Below are 23,443 nucleotides of genomic sequence, written 5' to 3'. Positions count from 1 at the left end.
TGACCTCAGATTGTAAAAGTCATATTAACACACTGCCTCTGTGATAAAATAAATAAATAAATAAATCAAACTGAGTTCCATTTTTATGCTTCTTTTTACTTTGGAGTAGAGAAGGAGAACAATGTATCTCTGTTTGAACTGACTATGAAATGTTTTTTTATTTTTTTAACAATGGATTAAGTAATAGCATTGAACTCAGACAAACAAATAAAGAATACCTGCTGCATTTTTTCACAATGGAAACAAATTAGGAACATGCAATGCATTTTCTCATAACAGCCGCAGAATGAATGGAACACAATGTTTTAAGGGGACCCAAAAAGGTGACGGACCTGGCTGGGATATGTGGCATGGCTGTTGCTCAGTGAAGTTGGTGAGTTTTTTGTTTATTTTAACATCCTAATTCCATTGTCCTTTGTATATTTTTAGCCCCATTTACCATGACCTAAATAACCAGAATCAGAAAGAGCTTTAATTAGCTGGGTCTGTCACATTTTTGGATCCCCTTGTAACATTTCAATTGTGTTCCATGCTATTTGCATGTGTTGAGATAAAATGCAGTGCATATTTATTGTTTGTTTGCGTTTTGAGTGTTTGCTGTGTGTAACTGATAAAGATCTTTTCCTAATAAGCTGATAGAGGTAAAGTTGGTTTTATAATCACACATTCGTTCATTTAGCAGTCTCTATTGTTTACCATGTTACTTTGAATATTTGATCTAAATTAGCATGCAAGTATGACTTCTATACAACATTACAGCTATCTAATTCACTGTGAACAATGTTGTACTTTGATAGAAAGAGGTAAAGTTTTATATTTGGATATTCATACATTCACCTTAATAATATAATTTCAGAAAAGTATTGTTTGCAAATTCTAAATAGGGAACTCGTATTAGCAGCAGATAACTTTGAAAGTACAACGTTTGCAAATAGTATTTTTCTAAAATTATATTATTAAGGAGAATGTATGAATATCCGAATATACAACCAACTTTACCTCTATAATTTGCTGGTATTTTATGTAATTGCATGTGCTTTCTTAAATAGCAACGTGCTAAGCTCTCTTAGCCATAGTTTACTAACAAGCTTAACAGGTCAAATTACTGGTCTGGCATCCATTATACAGCTGAAAACGTTATGTACATGTGATCATTTTTAAAAACACAAGAGAAAAGCTAAATATAGCCTTATATTGAACAAGTAATTTCTAATGTGAATAAAAAATGAGAGAAACATTAATGTTTAAGCATAAAAAAGAACAAAACAATCACCGTCTCCCCGTAAGTAGACCCCAACACTCCCAGCATGCACTGAGAGGGAGAAGAGACAGTAAACGAGAGAGAAGTGTAAGCTTTTCTGTTGAAAAACTGCTTACACTAGCCTAATCTTTTAGGTGTTAAACCAGGCTGATCTGGTTTGCTATTTTTTCAGAAGAGAGGAGGCTTTGACTGACCACTTAAATCAGCCAAAGTTGCTCAAATCTCACCCTGGAGGCCAAGTGTCCTGCTGAGTTTAGCTTAAATCCTGATCAGGCTCACCTGCACTAGGCCATCAATGTCTTCAGGATTACTAGAAAATGACAGGCAAGAGCAGGGAAGCCAAGCTCTGCAAGACTGCAGGGTTATTCACTCAAAACAAAAGCAAGGTTAAATTGCATTAAAATGGGCTCATGTGATAAAAGGATTTTTATAAGTTACTCCACTCTCGTATTTTTTTGATACAGTATGTAAGAGAATTTACTATGGTTGGCAAAAACTGTATTGAATCTCTTTGATACTTTTTTGAGGTAAAAAAAAAAAATTATAAATTGTCATCTGATGACCTACAGTGAGCTTTGGGGGGCAAAAGAAAGTTATTTATTGTTGTTTTTAATCCTTAGATATTGTTTGAAAACCTTTTCAGAAACTATGCAGGTCTTAATGAATTCATTTTATAGTAATAGTTCTATATAACATCTCAAAGACACATCCATGAATTTATTAATTTATTATTAATTTAATTAATTCATTATTTATTTGCCTATAGAATGTTCATTCGCATTTGCTGCATAAAACGTATGCTGGATAAGTTGGCAGTTCATTCCGCTGTGGTGACCCCAGATTAATAAAGGTACATTTACATTTTTGTAAAAAAAAAATTTATTCGAGTTTAACGTTTCAGTGTGAACAATAAACTTTTTTCACTTAGGTACGTTTAATGTACTTTGAATAAATAAATTAATGAATAAACTAATGGTAATATGTAGAAAGGAATGAACAAGCACATGTGACACAGTAATAATATCTGCTAATTAATAATTTCAGTAACAAAATGTCATATATTATTGGTGCAAAACAACTCTTCTAAGCACTTTTTTAGTTCTTCTTTATTTTGTGTTATTTATTTTCTCTCTTTTTGCTCTAGTAAGGGAGGCAAGTTTATTTATATTGCAAATTTCATACACAGTGGCAATTCAAAGTGCTTTACATAAACGGGAATAAAAGTGACAAGTATAAAAAATACAAATAAATAATAGAAGTGATTAAATCAGATTAAAATCTGTTAAAACATGTTTTACAGGAATGAGAAAGAAAAGAAAGGCAAAATAGTGCGATCTGTTGGATGTAGCACAGTGCTCATCCAGTAAAGGCACAGCTAAACATGCGTTTTTAGTCTGGATTTGAATGTGCCTATTGTTGGAGCACATCTGATCACTTCTGGAAGCTGATTCCAGCAGCGGGGAGTGTAATAGCTGAAGGTGGATTCACCCTGCTTTGACTGAACTCTTGGAATTTGTAGTTTATATGATCCTCAAGATCTGAGTGGTCTGTTAGGTTTGTATTCAGTGAGCATAACTGTAACATATTGAGGTCCTGGGCCATTTAGCAAATGTATTATTATTATTATTATTTTTTTTTTTTGAAGACAAATAGTACTACTTTCAAATCTATTCTGAATGTAACCGGGAACCAGTGAAAAGACCCGTGGAAAGGTGTGATGTGCTCTGATGTTATGGTCAGAATGCTGGCAGCAGCATACAGGATGAGATGCAACTATCTGACTGTATTTTTGGGAAGGCCCGAGAGGAGTCTATTACAGTGATCCACCCTGCTGCTGATAAAAGCATGAAAATGTTCTTACTGGAAATAAAGCATCTAATTCTTGCAATGATTTTGAGATGATAGTATGCTGATTTACTTACTGCTTTGACATGGATGACTCCAGAATCACATCAGGATTCTTGACCTTATTGACCTCATCTCTGTTCCCAAATGCAGTGACTTCAGTTTTCTCTTTAACTAAAGAAAGTTTTAGCACATCCAACTGTTATTAATCGTAATGCATTCTGCTATGAATACAGAATACAGAAGCACACACTCTTAAAATACTGCACTCAGTCCTGGAAACTGTAGGTTTAACATTTAAAGTTCCAGATGATGTTTGTAAATGCTCACTGAATTTACCAAAATAATTTTGGATTTTGTGAAACACCAAATTATAGAATTATGTTGGAAATGGCTGAACTTGGGGCATTACGGTGGCACAATGGGTAGCACAATTCCCTCAGAGCAAGAAGGTTGCTTGTTCGAGCCTTGACTTGGTCAGTTGGCATTTTTGTGTGGAGTTTGCATGTTCTCCCCATCTTCGCGTGGGTTTTCCTCCGGGTGCTCCGGTTTCCCCCACAAGTCTTCACTATAGGTGAATTGGGTAAGCTAAATTGGCTGTAGTGTATGAGTGTGAATGAGTGTGTATGGATGTTTCCAAGTGATGGGTTGCAGCTGAAAAGGCATTTTCTGCATTACCGTACGTTCACACCGAAAGCGGCGAGAGCGTCCAAGGTCGCTCTGGCCGCCCTGGCGACAACGCTGTCTGCCTTCAGCTCCAGCGGCGAGAGCATCAAAACTCGCTACATTGATCTCGTACTTAAAGGAGCCGTTGCAGCATATCAGTTACATTCCTGCATAAGACATGTTTTTAGCGTGAAAATGTTGCGCACTTCTTATCAAATTCATACAACAATGGAAGATCAAGTTGCGTGTGGTGTGGCTTTGCTCTATTTATCCAATGTGTGTTCATATGTCTGAAATATCCTGAAGCAGCAGTGCTGTTTTGTACTGTCACATCGCGTGAGATTCCCGCTTTTAAAGATAAATTTATATAACATTAATGAACATCAGTAACTTATTTAATGCATGTTCCTGTAAGAAAACTATGTAAACAATGGGAAATCCGACGACCACAATAATCAAACCCTTGGGAACAACTGTGGTCGGAACCAAAGTTCACAGGTCTGTGTTCCCTGAACTGCTATCAAGCGGTGGACGTCTTCATTCTGATTGTTTGCCGCCGAACCGCGTCATAGCTCATTACCATAAAGTTGACTTCATTTCAACTCTCCTCGACGCTCACGCCGGCGAAGACGCGCCGCGCTGCTCCTCGCCGCTTATCGACGCTTATCGCCGCCGGCTCTCATTGAAAATGAATGACTTCCGGCTACTTTGACGCTCTCGCCGCTTTCGGTGTGAACGTACAGTTAAACATATGCTGGATAAGTTGGGGGTTCCGCTGTGGCAACCCTAGATTAATAAAGGGACTAAGCTGAAAAGAGAATGAATGAATGAATGAATGAATGAATGAATGAATGAACGAACGAACGAACTTGGGCCCATAGATTCCTAATTATGGTTATGGCAAATGCACTCAAGACTAGTTAGACAAGGTGTAAACTCTCTTATATGAGCTGAAAGTCTATATAGACTGTTGGGAGACTGACACCAGTTTAACCAGACTGAAAAACTTGCACAAATAAAAGTCTGGTCTAAGCTCTTTTTCTTTTTCATGATTATTTTCCAACAGTGCTTGGTAGAGCATACTAAAAGACTTTGCGTGTCTTAGTGAATATATACAAAAAAATGAAAAATGTACATGGAAAACATGTCAGCTATCTAAATATTCCTCTCCTAACCCCCATTGTTATGCTCATTTTCAGTACGGGCAAGCACAGGTGCTGTATATGTCATTTTCATGTAGCATGCCATTTACTAACACATTTTCCCAAATGGATAACTGTGACTAAAAGGACGCCATTGTTTCCTGGCCAAGCTAAGCAGCTCCTCTAAACAAATCCTAACCGGTAGGAACAACTCTGCCCTGTTTTCAGAGCAAACCATTTCCGCTGGCTCCAACCTGCAGAGGACACCTTTCAGCCTTTCCATCCTGCAGTGAGGCCTCGTGATTTATGACAGGCGCAGGAGACTGACCACTAAAGCCATGTAAATTTCCTGGTTCTGAAGCGAGGCACAGGCTGGTGCTGGACCACCCAGCCGCTCCTCCTGTCGTATTCAGCTTTCATATAGTGAGGGTCAGGGCCTGTTTTATCACCTTCAGGAAGACATGCTTTAGAAGTCTCCTTCTGCATACACTTTGCTCTGTTAGCACGTCCCTTACAACAAACAAGGCAGTGCTGTAAAGCGGTCTATCGCAATCACCACAGGATGCTGCTCCGAGGGAGAACTGACAGCTATTCAAGCTTGTGATTGCACAAATAAATGTGTGTTTATAATATAGAATCTTCTTGTAGAATTATAATTTGTGGGGATATTTGCATGTGAATATAATTTGCAGATTATTTGCACACTGTAAAAAAATATATATTTTATATTTTGTGATTTGTGGTTTATTTACCTTTATTTGTATATTTTTTTTTTCTCTGTTGAAAATTCACCTGTGAAGGTTAACAAAGTGACTTTTATTGACATTTTAGTGGTTTAAAATAATTTGTTGTATAAGAAATGATATATAGAGAATTTAGTCTTTAAAATAATGACATGTACTAGCAGTTTGTTAAAAGATTCTTGTTCTGTAATTTCCAAAATTAGCCCAATTAAAGTTACTTTTTCAAACTTTCCAACATCAAGGCTGTTAGAGCGTAATGCTTTTTAATAAAATTTAAAAACATAAAATAACCATGAAATCACAAAATATGGAAAACTGTTAATTTACAGGTCATTTTTACAGTGTAGTGATACACAGATTTTATATAATATATTGTATGTGTTTATGTACAATCACTATGACATCAGTACCATTATACAAGAATTAATAAAATTCTACAAACATTTAAAGACATATATGAGATTTAAAAAAAAATATCCAAAGTGCAGTTACATATATATGATCACAACTTGTGTATAGCAAGAAAATTACAGTGTATATTTTTGTTTACATGCATATTTTCAAGTTATATAATAATGTGTATATAATGTAATATAGCATGTATGTTATAATGTAGCAATTAAATGCTAGTCAAAGTAAATTTAGTGAATTTACATACAATCCAAACTTTTTCAGATATAGGGATGTATGTATTATATCATCGTTGCCTCATATTACAAAAAACACATTTTCGCTTGGAGGCATTTAAAATGCATGGGCAGCACAGTACATTTAAAGTTGTTCTCTCTGCTGGTTATTGTTATCAGTCTCACACATTTTTTATTTGCTTTTTCTGTCTTAATAACAACAACTTGCAGTTTTTCTTATATTATTTCAGCAAATAGGATAAAAAATATATATATAAATATTTGTTGTACTCTCCTATTCGCTGTGTTCTAAGTTGACCCAACTATGACAACTTCTGCTACTGGGAAACCCGGAAATGTGAAACGGATCCATAAGATCATTCATTCATTTTCTTTTCGGCTTTGTCCCTTTATTAATCAGGGGTCGCCACAGCGGAATAAATCACCCTTCCAGCCAAAACCCAACCCAGGGAAACACCCATACACTCACACACTTACTGTGATTTCACACTAACACAGCCAATTTAGCTCATTCAATTCACCTGTATAGCATGTCGTTGGACTGTGGGAGAAACCAGAGCACCCACGTTAACACAGGGAGAACATGCAAACTCCACACAGAAATGCCAATTGACTCAGCCAAGGCTCAAACCTTGCTGTGAGGCTATCATGCTACATACTGCGCCACCGGCATGCCCTCCATAAGATCATAGCTCATTAAATATAAAAACGTTTTTTTTTTTTTCGTTTTTTTTTATTAAGTTGGTAGGTATTGCATTTTTCTGGCTCTCTTCTATGCAATACAGCCTCTGTAGATAACATTTTAATGTTGCAATTCTTTTTCGATCTTTTCCCCCCTTTTTTCTTGCACTTTTCATATCTTCAGTTGGCCGGTGCAGTGTGACAGCAGGGTGTCTTTGACTGGCAGAGAGTTTGTGTTGATGGCTTTGATCTTGTTCCTCCTATTCAACTCTCTCTTCAACATTTGACTTTTTGGTAGCTCCTGTACATCGCATCTTGAAAAAGCCTCTTAGGACCTCTATACAGCTTGACATCATACATAAATGCATACCATGTGTATGATGGTAGTTGTACAGTATCTGTTATTCACATTAAAGACGCTACACCTTGTAAGACGTCTTTGAGCTGTTCTCTGCTGTTTGTCCTCCAGAGGAAGCTTGCGTTCCTGCTGAAGGTCCTGGGTCTTGTTGACCTTGCGTGAAAGCAGATATTCAAGGATCCATGTGTGTGGCTTTGAGTCCTATCTCTCGTAGTGAAGATGTTTGAGGTGGTTTGCTTGGTTTTAGAGTCTGGTATGATCATTCAGGGTCTTTTGAGCTGATCAGTTGAGATTCTGGTGTCTTTCTGGGGTCATGATAAGATAAAGGTTTATAAAAATCACCTGAACTGTTATTCAATTTTATAAGTTAAAGGGGACAAACTGTCCCTTTTATTTTGTAAAATAAATCTTTCAATGTGTCTATAAAGTTTCCTCTCAAAATATTTTAGGTTATCCTACTTCATAGCCCCAATTTTTGTTTGAGCAAAATAAACTAACAAATTATTCTATTTTTTTAAGTGTGTGTCCCTTTAAATGCAAATTAGCTTCTGTTTTCTAAAAAAGGTGGAGCCTTTCTCCATGTCTATCTGACAATCCAGAAACCATCAATTAAAGCTTTAAAGCTTAAAAACTACTGTCAGGCAATGATAGAGAGAAATAAATTACAACTTCTAGACACACCAGAATGATTCTAAATGGTCAGTGAATACATTTATGTTTTTGTTGTGGAGTAAACTTAAAGGCTCATACACACAGAGACAACTTTTGTTTACATTTATTGTCAGCTTTTTTCTAGATACTTTTCTGCATTCAAGCCTAAGCAATTTTTACTGGCGTTGAGCAGAAGAGCATAAAAAATCACTCCTTAACGTTAGATGGTGCTTAATGAAAAACAGAAAGACCCCGGTGCACAGGGTGGCGCTACACAACTTTAAGCTTGTGAAACCCACTTGTAACACAGAAGAAGAGAGAAAGTTGACACGCTTACATCAATACAGTATAAATAACCTACTATAAATTAAAACCATTAATCTATGCTCTGTATTTTTGTTTTCATAAGCTTTGAAGATGTAATGGTAATTCCACTTTTAAATAATAGTTCACCTATAGTTTTCCTCATGAGCCATGGCTGTGTTCGAGGAGTACTAAGACTGTACTGTAAAAGTACTTTAAAAGCAATTAGCATTACATGTGTAAAAGGATTACACAGAAGAGTGATGACTTCAATGTTTTTTTATATATTAATCCAAGTTTAAATGTTATAATGTTCTGAACGAATAGGGCATATAGGGAGAAGGTTTTGACGTGGCGTGTCAAAACAAAAAACGAACATGATCCCTCATCATTCTTTAAAAATGATAGTTTAATGACTAGTGTTTTGCACGTTGATGTGCATGATCACATTGGCATGCTTTATTTAGTCATAAGGCGTTAAACTTCAACAAAAAAAAAAAAAAACATGAGCAAAAAGCACCTTACAATTAAACTATAACCATTACACTCTTAAGGGCATGCTCACACTAAGCCTTTCAAATTGGGCACCGTTCAGTTGGCTGACACTGGCCTGGTTGGAAGAGATGTGCCAGAGCAATGTTCGGTTGAGCCCAAGACTTAAGATGCAGCGTCACTTTAAAGGGACTGTTTTAAATGGATTTAATAATCACTATCCTTTCCAATGAACACGAACCGTCATAGTTTATCAAAGACACAAACTCCCTCGCTGCCTGTCAGTGGATGCCAGGTTTGATATGGGCTTCTCTGTCTTGATGTCTTGTATTTTTAATAATAATAATAATAATAATAATAATAATAATAATAATAATAATAATAATAATTCCTTACATTTATATTACACTTTTCTAGACACTCAAAGCGCTTTACACATTTTTGGGGGAATCTCCTCAACCACCACCAGTGTGCAGCATCCACCTGGATGACGTAACAGTGGCCATATTACGCCAGACCGCACACCACACACCAGCTGATTGGTGGAGAGGAGTCAGAGTGATGAAGCCTATTATGGTATGGGGATGGTTAGGAGGCCATGATAGACAGATGCCAGTGGACAGATTTAGCCGGGATGCAAGGGTTAAACCACTACTATTTTTTTTCAGGGACATCCTGGGACTTTAAATGACAGAGAGTCAGGACCTCATTTTAACTTCTCATCTGAAAGACGGGACTCACTGAGCAGTATAGAGTCCCCGTCACTATACTGGGGCATTAGGACCCACACAGAGTTGGGGGCCCCCTGGTGGTCTCACTGACACCACTTCCGGCAGTAACCTAGCTTTCCCACGTGGTCTCCTATGCAGGTACTGACCGGGCGCAGCCCTGCTTAGCCTCAGTGGGTAACCATTTGAGAGTTGCAGAGAGCTTGGTGCTGGTCTCTTAATTATTGCCTCTGAAATAGTCCTCATCACTCACTAAAGATATTGCAAAAATCTAAATTGAGTTTGATATTGTACATTAAAAGTAAAAATATTTATGTGTTTAAAGTTCCAGTGAAGGGCTTTGATAAGTAAATTTTTGCTCAATGAGAGACATAATTTCAAACCAATTATGAAGACAGGCCAAGACACAGAGTAGCTCCTCTTTAAAAAAAATGGCTCATAGCATTTTCTTTTTATTACTGCTCTTCTAGTGAGAGTGGTTGCACTCAAGCACATCAAATAAAAAAGCAAATGATAAGCATCTTAAAGAGGGAGGGACACGTCAGACACTAGGGAGCATTTGATTGGTCAAAAGATTTGATGAGAAACGAAAGTTTGAGATGACGTCAAAAAATAAATAAATAAATAAATAAATCATCCATTTAGGCATAAATGACAAACTTCAATACTTAGATGTTTAGATTGTAAATGCAAGTTTTACACTTGCTTATAGATATCCTAAAGTCTAACATACCAAGTCCAGCTAGCGATGAGGCTTGCATTATTTAATTCCGAACCCACCAAGCAGGCACACAACATCATAAGATGCTAATATTAGGGTAGATTTAGGGCATGACATCAGGTGACCCTAATTCAGGGTCTAGCCAGCATCTAAGGAAAGCATTATTTTGATGTCCAATAATGACGTCAAATTGCATTGAAATTAGGTTGAATTTAGATTGTGTAGGAAAGTGACCAAAATCCAACATAGATGTCATAGTGGTAACGTCTACACAATGTCAGGGTGTAACATGAATAGACATTGATATATGGATGATTTTAGGTTTAGATTTGACATTGACTTTGGCCTGACATTGGGTCCTGACATCAACCCAATTTTCATTTCCAAACAAAATCCAACGTCCCCAAGACATTGGGGTACAATGGGGTTATGTTGACATCAGGGCAGTGACGTGCAACTCACTTAGTGCAAAGACAAAACTTTTATATATATATATATATATATATATATATATATATATATATATATATATATATATATATATATATATATATATATATATATATATATATATATATAATTCTGTCATCATCAGCATCACCAGTTAATGTAAGAAATCAAAAAGGTCATTTGCTTCCCAACATTAAAATCAGAACATCTATTTCTACAGTCCCCATACTGAACGTCATGATTCCCTCTATCTCTTTAACCTCATGACAAGTACATTACCTCCCAGATTTCATTTGTTATCATTCCATTGTGAGAGTAATTACCTGACCAATAGCCCTTATTTGCAGCCAACAGAAATAGAGGTTCAACCAGAAACAAATTTGAACCTAAATGCGGAGATGAATCTGTCTCCGCTGTCTCGAGTCCCAAGGCCTCGACTGTGGGTCTGTGTCTCCCCAGCCTGTCTTTTGTTGAGCCTTTGAACAGCTTTGGAGTATCGACAGGGGAGTGTGTGGGAAGCAGAAGAAGCTTGGCTTATCTGGCCCGCAGGGTGTGTGTGTGTGTGTGTGTGTGTGTGTGTGTGTGTGTGTGTGTGTGTGTGTGTATGTGTGTGTCAGAGAGAGAGAGAGAGAGAGAGAGAGAGAGAGAGAGAGAGAGAGAGAGAGACTGAATTAACGTGACACTGAAGTGGGGATTGGAGGCTGAATAAGGTGCCAAAAAGCCCAGGACACCAACTGAGGCTGGATAAGCAACACCACAAAGAACAGACTTATTAACCAGACGTGAGAATCTTTGACTTCTGGAAGATTCCCTTACAATTCCTGAAACAGTGTAGAATCTCTTTAAAGTGTACAAATTTTTATTTTTTTTTTATGTCTCACATAGCATGATTAAACCGAGAGGGAACGCTGTTATCTCTAAGACCAGACACCTTACATTGTTATAAGCCTTCACACCCGTATGCCTTACAAGCCTTATAGACTCAATGAACTTCATGCATCGCTGAAGTAATAGCAATATCACACTTGTAGCGGTGCTATATGGCTATACTGTATATCAGCACTGATGGGATTTGGCCATAGGTGATCAGACCTGTGCTGGTGTGCAGCCATATCACAGTACTACGAAAGTGTTATTGCATTCACATAAAAGTTTAATAGCGCAAGTGTGTAAATAAAACAAAACAACCACTGAGTGTCTTAAAAGAAACTTGTTTTGTGTGAGGAACTACATTCTTCCGTCACAAATTCAAATCTCAAACTGACAGTTTTAACAGCTGAGCTCAAGCCTCTATTTGATAATTCTAATATGTCACTTTACAATTAGTAATGCTAGTAATGCTAATGCTAGCTATTTATACTAAGGGGCTGTCGCCTGCTTCGTTCTGTTTAGCTGATGAACATTCTAAGGTGTGGAGGTATTTTCAAATAAATACAGCCAAAGTGGTTCCAGGCAGGTTTTGACTGCATTACAGTTCCATATCACTACACTAAATGATTTCCATTATTTCAAATTACACAGCCTACAACAGACAAATTAAACCTAAACAATTTCAGACTAATTGATGATTAGGATGATATGTGTAAGAACCTAGACCCACACACAGGAGTAGTTTGAGGACAAAAACCTTAGGAATAATATTCAGATTGTGGCTACATCACCACCTCGGGTCTGCATTATTTTCGAATAATTAAATGGCCTGTAAATATACAGTTGGAGTCAGAATTATTAGGCCCCCTTTGATTTTTTTTCTTCTTTTTAATTATTTCCCAAATGATGTTTAACAGAGCAAGGAAATTTTCACAGTATGTCTGATAATATTTTTTTTTTCATCTGGAGAAAGTCTTATTTGTAATTATTTATAATTCTGACTTTAACTGTATATGCAAGAAAATAAATTCCAAAAGTATTTAAATAAAAGCTTGTTGAATAGCAATAACTGAAAAAAAAAAAAACATTGAATTAACAACTGCTTGCGTTTTAGTGACTTGAATTGCCGGAGTTTGTAATTTAGGTCCTGAAATTTAATACGGCTGTTTTTTTGGCTGTGGATATTTCAATTCAAAACACAATTTCATACTTCAACTTCCAGATTTCACTTCCAAAATGTTGGAGTTCTGTTTAAAAATACAATGTATAATACTCAAAAGTTTCGCTTCCATAAATGGCTCAAATTCGACTGTTAATAATCGACCTTACATCCAGGAACTGCAGGAAAAGCACTGGATTGCAGATAGCAGATTCAATAGATTGCTGATTGCTTTTTCACCAGCAGGAAAAGATGGACTAATTTAAGATTTTTAAACCAGTAAATAGGTGAGGAAAAAAGCTAATAATGGCCCAAAAATAGCACTTAATATTAATATCAATGTCTTGGACATAATAAAGGGATTATGAGGCTAATAAAAGGATTATGAGTAGTGCTAAAATGAGTAAATAGTGTTTTGAATATTTACTTATGTAATGAAAGCCAGCTGGAGATCACGTAAACCCAGCCTGATCTCATGAGAAAACATAACTGTTTTACGTTTTGTCAGTTTAGTTGCTAATTCATACAAATTCATATCGAGTTCAGTTGTACGAAATTGTACGATTTTAAAAAGGAGGCGTGGCACCTAACCCCACCCCTAAACCAAAGCAAAACGTAGTAAATTGTACAAATTACATCCTATGAATTCATACGAATTAGCCATTAAATCAAAAGGTTACCAATTGCCGTGAGATTGTGTTGGTAAACCTCATTCCTCGGATCTCAAGAGGTGATCCAGCAATCTTTTGCCTCATTGTTAAGCATCTCCCATTTCAGTATTGCAGGTTTGCCCCTCCTTGGACCGGTAGGGTTACATGCACGTAAAAGTGGTGAAAAGCAATCAGCAATCTATTGACTCTGTGATCTGCAATCCATTGTTTTTCCTGCAGTTCCCGGATGTAATGTCGAATTTTAACTGCCGAATTTGAGCCACTGTATTTATGGAAGCGAATTCTGAAACTGAAATAAATTTAACTTTTGAATATTATACTTTGTATTTTTAAACAGAACTGAATATTTTGGAAGTGACATTTGAAAGTTGAATATGAATTATTGAATTTAAGTGTTAGGTTGTGTTTTGAAATTAAATATTCACATTCTAAATAAACACCTATGTTAACCTTCAGGACCTAAATTACAAACCCCAGCAAAGTCACTAAAACGTAAGCTGTTGTTAATTCAATGTATTATTTTTTTATTTTTTCAGTTAGTGCTATTTGACAAGCTTTTTATTTCCATACTTTTAGCATTGATTTTGTTTCATATGTTTACAGTTGGTCTCCACAGGACTTCATGTTGTTTTTGATCAAATCTATTTGCTCTGGAACAAATTAAAAATGTTTGAGACAAAATATTTTTCATTCGATATACTCAAAACAATCAAACACATCAGGGGCCTGTTTCAGAAAGGAGGTTAAGTGACAATTCAGAGTATTTTAACCCTGAATTGAGAGAAACTCTGGGTTTTCCGTTTCAAAATGGCAGGTTTGTTAAACTCAAGAAATCAGGGTAAGTCAAGCCTGTTTCTAAAAGAGAGGTAACTTTAACTCAGAGTCAGTTACTGTGGTAACATACTCTGTGAACCTAACCTGGTCCGGAGCAGGTTTTATTCTCTAAACTCTGAGTTTCTGTCAGTCTCCTCCCCTTTTTTAAAGATGAAGCGTATTTCTTGCCTTAGCCTTACGCTTCCACACATCTATTTTAGAGCTCATTTTGGAGATGCCCATAAAAACGATTGATGGAAACGTCATGATTCACATAAGTTTTGAAAATACGCATAATAAAACATGTGCATAACTGAGGTTAAACTTTTATTTGATAAGATGCACATAAACTACGAAGTGCACTTAACAAATTACAGTATGAACATTAAAAAAAGGTTTGTTAAATGTGTGTGAATGGACAAACCAGCAGACTGAGCACACTGTAGAACATCTTAAATGTTGTTTTAGTCATTCTAAAATGCCATAACTGTTTCAGTACCAGTGTATATTATTAATTACCGCCGAGCGTCTGGAGCGTGTCTCCGCGTCTCATGGCTTCAAACGCCCCCACGTGTTCATTGTTTGTCAATTGTCTTCTGAGGCGCAAGTACATTAATTAAATAAAAAATCATTGACGCAGCTTATTCTACCGCAGTAAATTCTGTTTTTACTGTTGATAGTTTGGCGCAAGTTAATCAGGAAGTGACGATTGTGTTCTCTTCGACGCTTTGGATAAAAACGCTGCTTTATTTTTATGCGTTATTCCAGTTTTGCACAAATTTATGTAACAGCCTATATTTTGATGGAAACACAGCTATTGCCTACATTTCTGTCACACACAAAACAAAGTCACGTACAAGGCTTGTCCTTTTTTCATAAATAATTAGTTTAACCTTCGACATGCACTGTTACTAGATTAATGGGATTATTATTCTGTCTAAAAATTATTTTATTACTGCTTACCTTCTTAATGTTATATAAACCTTTATCACTTGATCAATAAAAAGGCAAACACATAACAAGTGCACTGTTAAATCTATTAAAACTGATAAAAGTGTATAAAAGTTTAGAAAAAAGTAGGCTATAAACGTCACACATTACATTACTTATTTTATTATACTTAAATGTTTAAATACTTAAAATGAAAAATTACACATTAACTTGAGCAGCTGTTTTCCCACGCTAACTGTCTCTGTTTCACTGATGGTTGCTTCTTTTTAAATATATACACTCATATTTGCTATAACTTTGCATGAGCAGATCAAGTTCAGCCGGAGAAAGAAAAGGTGATCTCTTTTTTAAAGATGTTGCCATAGTCACTCATAATATCTGCGCTCTATTGATAATGCCTTTTTATAGTCACGGTGTGCGCGCTTAACTCTGAGTTGGTCTACTCAAAGTTGATTGACCCAGCTCATATCAGCTATTCTGAAACCGAAAACTCTGAGTTTTTAATCTCTCGGTAAATCAACTCAGAGTTCAAGTTTAAACTCAGAGTTGTTTGAACCTCCTTACTGAAACAGGCCCCAGATTACACAAGAAGTGTCCAAGGTAAGGATGCTTTCAGTCAGGTATTAAAACAATGCATGGCTACTGACACACTGGAAGTCACTGTTGAAACACATTTTCAGATAGACATAATGTTTGTATTTGAAATCTAAACGACTTCATTCTATACTTCAAAATGCTTTCTGAAACATCAACAATGCTGTTTGCTTAAACCATAGTGAGTTTAGTCTTTCGTCATAACACTCACAGTGCAGTGAGGAATAAATGCTACTTGCAGAGTGATACAAACTGTGAAACAGTTGGAGAAGTCCTGTTATCATTAGAATTTAACAAGGCTCTGTTGTAAAAATAAATGTATTTAATTACTTGTTTGATTATTTAAATTGTATTAAGTAGTTTAACTAATTAATTTAATTGACAAAATAATATGACTGATTTCATTTGATTTCTTTCTATACTTACTTTCTTGTTAATTATTTTACTTTCTTTTTTATCTGCAATAGTATGATTACTGTTAGACTTTCAAAATATATCATCACTTGAAGTAAGATTATGGTAATATTTCAATTTTAAAGCTCAGCCACCACAAAATCAGATGTTAGCACATCTTTTCTTTTTTTTTTACTTTGAGGTTGTTGAAGGTTAAATACAGATTTAAAATCATAGCAATAAATAGTTTAATAGCTGTAGTACTGAAATAAATGGGGCCATTTACACAGAACACATCTCAAAATGTGAGACACACGGCTCAGGAATGTTTTTTTTTTTTTTTTTTTTTTTTTTTTAAGAAGATAGAGCATGATAAAAATATATTCTGTGAATGCAATATGTGGACTGATGTAATTGGCTGTCATGGTGTACAGCATATTCAATCAAGAGAACCAATCAGAGTAGCATTGCCTTACTAAAGACATGCAACATGTACATCAAAATCAGACATAATATTAAGCTAATATTATTAGAAATTATCCTTAGCATTTTACATAGCATATAAGCCCCTTTTTAACAAGTAACTAATTAAAATTTACTTTTTTATCTCTAACTGTACACATTACAGGTACATATATTTTGTCATTAAATCATGTAAGCTCTGAGTGGAAGGACTTCAATTAAAGTGATAGTATGCAAGTTTCTCTCACTGCCCCCATTGTGGTTGATAAGCACAATTGCCCTTTACTAGTGTCGTAAAACTGTTGTTTTGCTTTCCTGTGGGCAGTGCAATTCATGTGCATTTGTTGACTAACCTAACAGAGCTGGCATAATCTGACACAATGCCCAAAAACCATGTCCACCAAAAAAAAAGCATGTGATCCTACACTGTTCAACAAATATCATCATATGACAACAAGTTGCCTCTTTCAGGTCACGCTATTGAGTATAAACCCGTCCAATACAAATCCATGTTTAGACTCGTGTCTTATCAGTTGCTAATTTTTTTTCAGACAAAACCCTCTGAGATTTTTTTTTGGTGAGTTTGCCATGGTATTCATGTTGGTGTTTCTATATTAGATAATTTAATCCCACATGGAAAAGAATTATATGAGGATATGTGCACATACGTAGTATATATGCACATACAGTGGAAACCAGAAGTTTACACACACTGTATAAAAAGGCACAAAACCATTAAAAATGTCAGATGTTAATGTGATTAAACTTTTTCTCCTTTAGGTAAGTTAGGATTATCAAATTCATTTCTTTTTATGCTTGATAGCACAATAATTATAGAGATATATTTGAGAAATTGTTATAACTTTTATTGAGAGTCAAGTTTACATACAGTAAGATTATTATGTCTCTGAAAAAGCTCAGATGATGGTGTCAAGGTTTTGGGAGTTTCTGATTGACTAATTGACAACATTTGAGTTAATTGGAGGCACAACTGTAGAATTGTATTTATGGAAAACCTCAAACACACTGCTTCCTTTTGTGACAACATGGGAAAAAGAATACAAATTAGCTAAATTACACTGGGAAAATGAATTCTTTTTTGGAGACATGTCCTGTGGTCTGATGAAACTAAAATTGAACTGTTTGGCCATAATGGCCAGTGTTATATTTAGAGGACAAAGGGGAAAGCTTACAAGTCTAGGAACACCATCCAAACTGTGAAGTATGGGGGCGGCAGCATCATGTTGTTGGGCTGATTTGCTGCAGACATCAAGACATCAGCCTGGAAATTAAAACTTGGCCAAAAATGGGTCTTCCAAACAGACCATGACCCTAAGCACACTGCCAAAGTAGTTAAAATGTGCTTTAAGGACAACAGAGTGAATGTTGTGGAGTGGCCATCACAAAACCCTGAGCTCAATCCTTTAGAAAAAAATTTGGGCAGAGTTGAAAAAGCTTGTGCAAGAGAGCCTACAAATATGACTCAGTCACACCAGTTCTGTCAGGAGGAATGGGCCAAAATTCCTTCAAACTTTTGCGAGAAGCTTGTGGAAGGATACCCAAAACATTTGACCAAAGTTATACAGTGTAAAAGCAAAATACCAATGAAATGAATGTAAACTTTTGACTGTCTAGAAAAAAAAAAAATATTCTCATTATTCTTTCATTTAGCAAATGTAAATGATTTAAGTAATCCTAACGGACCTAAAATAGTAAACCTTTAGTATGATTTACCATCAGAAATAAAAAAAAAATGGTTATGTTCAATTTTTTAGAGTGTATGTAAACTTCTGGTTTCAACTAAATGATAATCTATATGCTGAATATATGTGTATGTATGCCACATATAGGCAAAATTCAGGTGCATATATGTGCATATTCAGGCCTTGTAATTCTCCTGTATTGCTTCTTTGTATCCACATATAAGCCCTATATGTACATACAGGATATGGCTACTATATATCTCACATCTCACTTTGGCAACTGTCATACATGATGCCTATCTGTAGCTCACATTTTCTATTATCAAGGCAATAACTAAATGCCTTGATAATAAAAAAATGCAAAAAAACGTATGTGAGAACACTTGAAATTGATATAACATGTAATTGGCATGTTATGGAATGTAACTATGGCAAATAAATGAGAGGATGGTATGCTATGATGTTTTATACATTTTCCTGAATATTTACCAGGTCTATTCTTTCTTGTATCAAAATAGTGAGAAAGAAAGAAATGTATAACAAAATGGTTTGTCGTTTTTTTTTTTTTTCTGTTTTTGTGTTTTATTTTTGTTCTTGTGCTATTTATGTCTAGTACTATTTTTTTGTTCTTAAGTAAATAAAAAAAAAATTACTAATATATAGGTAAGCATATATGTGCATTTATGCACACATACCTACATGCATATATAAACCTATATAGGTACATGTATGCACGTATATATTTACACAGAACTGTACATAATATAGGAAAATAGCCAATTTTAAATATGCCACATATATTAAATACCTATATCAAAACAAATATGTTTATATAGGTTTTTTTTCTGTGTCGGATCTCTCAGTTTTTGGCTTACTCTACATATGGCACAAAAACAACATATGATGTGTCCCTAAAAGGGTCATGAAACCACCAGCATTCAGTTCTGAATGTGAAGTCTACCTCTGAATTAAATAATAAATAATAATAATCCAACTTAAAGGGGGTGAAAAGCTGTGAGCAGAACTAGGGTAGTATGTGTGTGAGGTAGAGCAGGAGAGAAGGAAGAGGACAAACAATGAAAAATTATGAGAAAAAGTGAGGAAATGCAAGATTTCTATATTTAAAGAGTGCTCATTTTAAACTTAAGACACATGCATACATACTTTGAAGGGACAGGAAAGTCCTCAGGCTCTGGAACACTTAAAAGTCATGTCTGTCAGAGTTTAAATGCCATGTAAATCTGCTAATGGATCAGCTGATAGAAGTAGCTTTCAAATGCCCCAGTGTCCATGTAAGTGCTCTTGTAAACTGGTGATCATTAGAGCCAATCACAGTCAAATCCGTCGAGTGTGTAAACACAATGGCCAATCAGCAGTGTTCAAGAATCCACTCAGCAATCTTCAAAATGCAGGTGGAAAATACTGCTATCATCATATTTTTTACATTTCAGTACAGTTTTTTTTTTCCCGACAACACTAATGGTGCCGCGACCCATCATGAACACCTATAACTACAGCACGTTGTCATAGCTTGACAGAATAATTCAGAAGCAGCTCCTTTCATAGGATATGAAAAATCAGTCTCATGAATAATAATTAGGCAACAATGCATCACTGAAGTGCTCGCAGTCTGCTACATCTCCACCAGTCACGCTGCCCCATATAGATTTTAAACCAGGAAGATTAAATTAGTGGAGAAAAGCTCAAAACTTGTCTGTTGTTCCCTACAATTAAAGCTAACAGAGGCAATAGTTGTCTTAATCGATGTACAGCACATAAATGTGTTCAAATCTCAGAAAATGTAGTGAATGGTTTGATGACCCTTTAAAGCAGATTGACATTTCTATATATATTTATTGATCCGCTGGAAGGAGATGGACAGGACTGTGTGCTCCCCCAAAAATTCACTCACCCAAAATTGCAAGCATGATTTCAGTTGACAGAAGGCAGATCTGGTAGCCGCAGCAGCAAAATGTACTTAGTTAAAACTAATTTTACCTCTGATTTAATTTTAGAGACATTATTTTAAGGTTGAAAACTTACATAGTGCTGTTTTTAATTGACATTGCAGCATCTAGAAGGGTCAAGGCCTGTAGACAAACTTCCTGAATTTGGCCTTGTTTAACACATCTAGCAATACTGCAGGAAAACCTTGGGCACCATTTTTTTATTCTATAATGTCATCATCCAAAGGGTTGCAGTACACAAACTGAGCCAACATTTGGCCCACAGGTTGCTTTGGTCTTCATTGATTTGTCTGGTTTTCTTCATCTCTTGCATCACAGTGGCTGTAGAGTATATGTGATGGACAGCAGTATTTCATCCTGGTGCTCTATAACCTGCAATCCCACTGTGTCATGCCTGGATTCGTCCAGTATTTCATTACAAGTCATACTAAGAACCACTGTTTATTTTTACATCATATTTGTTATGTTTTTGTTTGTGTGGGTAAGGTTTTGGCTACTTTGTATGGACCCTGATACTTCCAATATAAATGATTAAAAGTACTAGATAATGTTTACCTAAAAAATAGAAAAAGTTTCTACGATAATTTGGTTTAGGAGTAGGCTTAGTGCATATGACTTATTGTTAGGCCAGCTTATATATATATTCAAAAGCCCCTATTTTGCATTATAAAATGTCAGGTTTTGGTTTTGGGGTCTCAAACAACAGACTGACATGCATGCAAGGTCAAAAAACACTTTCAATTTTTTATAAAATGCATACATTTTACCTAATTATCCCAACGACTCCCATTTGATTTGTTCAGCAATTCATTTGTTGCTAAACGCCTCTTTTGCATGAGTCTTATCTGCTGTGATTGGCCCAATGACCCAGTCTGTTGTGATTGGTCAATTGGTTTCAGCGCGAGACAGAAACACCCACCATGGCTAAAAAGTAGCAGAGAGTGAGTAGGATCCCAATGCAGGAATGCAATTAAGCAATGCGGTAAAACACCAGCATATTACTCTACTTGTAAACCTAACCCCAAGTAAAAACAAAAACACACATTCAGTATTAATACACACAGTGACAAAAGTTGAACTATTTTGAAAATTGACCATGTTTAAAAGATTAAAAACACATTTTTAATGTGGTTTTGGACGCAATATGTGAACAGCCCCATACAGATTTAACCTCAGAGATTCAGTACAAGCACTGATCGATAATCGATATGTGATTACAAGCTGTGCGGAGCGAATGCAAGTTACAACACACAAATAAATGCACATTTTAAAAAACTACAGAAAACGAGGCAGCAATTTTAATGACACTTACATGTTATGACCCGGAGGAAGAATAAACTAGTCCATATAAACTTTAAGAGGGTCTGACAAAGTCCCATACATAATAGTCTCTGTTGCCCCTTCCTTTAATAGCAAATGGTCAACGAATCCCAAATTGCGGCTGAGGTTATTGTATCAATCATCAGAAAAATGACAGGAACAAACACAACATGCAGTTTTCTGTACTGAGGTTTTGTTGTGAAAACGAACTTTAACCCTTTATTCCCCGCAGCTGAATCTCCATCTGTCAGTGATCATTTCATGTCATGGTCAGTCCTGATCCCCCGTGCTCCACTAGTGTCTTATTTATCACCGCTAATGTGTTCGGGCAAAAGTTCCAAACGCAACTCGATTTATTTATTCGACTCTGAGTCGACCATTTCGCTAAAGAATCTATAGTTTTAAACACAGTCCTCTTTCAGATTTAAACCTCAGCTGGATGTTTTCATTCACTTAGTGCTGTTACACACTACATGCAAGCTCATTTTTACAAACCTATAATAGGAGCTCTCTAAAAAAAGCTGAACGTGTGTGCTTGTCTACATCTACATGTACATGTCTGTGTGTTTTTGTTATGACAACGTTTCATTATGTTTGTTCATTTCACTTCAACAACAGACAATTAAGAGTATGTATATATATATATATATATATATATATATATATATATATATATATATATATATATATATATATATATATATATATATACTCTTAATTTTCTGTTGTTGAATATATATATATATATATATATATATATATATATATATATATATATATATATTTCCCAAATTACGTTTTACAGAGCAAGGAAATTTTCACAGTATGTCTGATAATATTTTTTTCTCCTATTTGTTTTATTTCGGCTAGAATAAAAGCAGATTTTAATTTTTATAAAACCATTTTAGGGACAAAATTATTAGCCCCTTTAAGTTGTTTTTTTTTTTTTTTTGATGTTAAGCTGTATAGAAGTGTCTTGAAAAATATATAGTGAAATATTATTTACTGTCATCATGACAAAGATGAAATAAATCAGTAATTAGAGATGAGATATTAAAACTATCATGTTTAAAAATGTTAAAAAAATCTTCTCTCCTCTAAACAGAAATTGGGGAAAAAATAAACGGGGGCTAATAATTCAGGGGGCTAATAATTCTGACTTTAAATGTATATGTATATATGTTTTCTTTGCATGAGTTCAATGATTTTTCTTCCCTCTTTTGATTGACTGGTTACTATCGGCCCTCATTATTGACTTTTTGCACAGATGGCAGAAGATTGTTATTACTGATTATTGGCTGATACACTGGTGCATCTCTAATATATACAATTGCTTGATTTGAATAAATGACTTTCCTTCTTCTCACCACAATTGTAGCACATTGTTCACATCTGACACATTTCATTAGCAATATGGTGCCCTTCTTTTCTCCTTTTGTGTACTAGTAATTTGGTTTCCAAAATTAACACAGCTCAAGAGTTTTTTGTTCGGTATATTTATGTCCTTGTGTCTAAATGTCTAAGATGTTGCTTCCCAAAATAGTCCATTTCTGGAACATTAGAAGTCGTCTCCTATTGCGGAACATTACCTGATGAGGAACACTATAATTGTTTCTGCTTCTCCCTCGATCACTGATTTCTCCTTCTCTGTCTTGTTGTTCCAGCAGTTTGGTCCCTCAAAAGAGCTGTAGTGTCCTCTCTAATCATTATGTTACAATTATTGCTACAGACAGTGGCGCTAGACATAATTATTTTGTTTTGCCATTTTGCCATTTTCAGTGTCATTTTCCCTTACATTTAACAGCGAGCTGCATGTATTGTGAGATTAATGGTAGCTTGGAAACGCTACATA

The 23,443-nt window shown here is 35.5% G+C and overlaps 1 protein-coding gene across 1 annotated transcript in view; it reads left to right on the top strand.

The window, feature by feature from the left end:
• Positions 1 to 286: 286 nt before the first annotated feature.
• Positions 287 to 23,443, top strand: part of LOC147840021 (uncharacterized) — a 364,757-nt gene continuing 341,600 nt past the window's right edge. Inside the window, exon 1 of the mRNA XM_087291272.1 lies at positions 287 to 373. Within this exon, the coding sequence (XP_087147398.1) occupies positions 287 to 373 (87 nt within the window). The remainder of the gene's footprint in view (positions 374 to 23,443) is intronic.

The sequence above is a fragment of the Danio rerio genome, chromosome 17, assembly GCF_052040795.2.
Source record: "Danio rerio strain M-AB ecotype USA chromosome 17, GRCz13ab, whole genome shotgun sequence".
NCBI classification, from domain to species: Eukaryota; Metazoa; Chordata; class Actinopteri; order Cypriniformes; family Danionidae; genus Danio; species Danio rerio.
The sequence above is the reverse complement of the archived record's forward strand: the minus strand, read 5'-3'. Positions and strand labels throughout refer to the sequence as shown.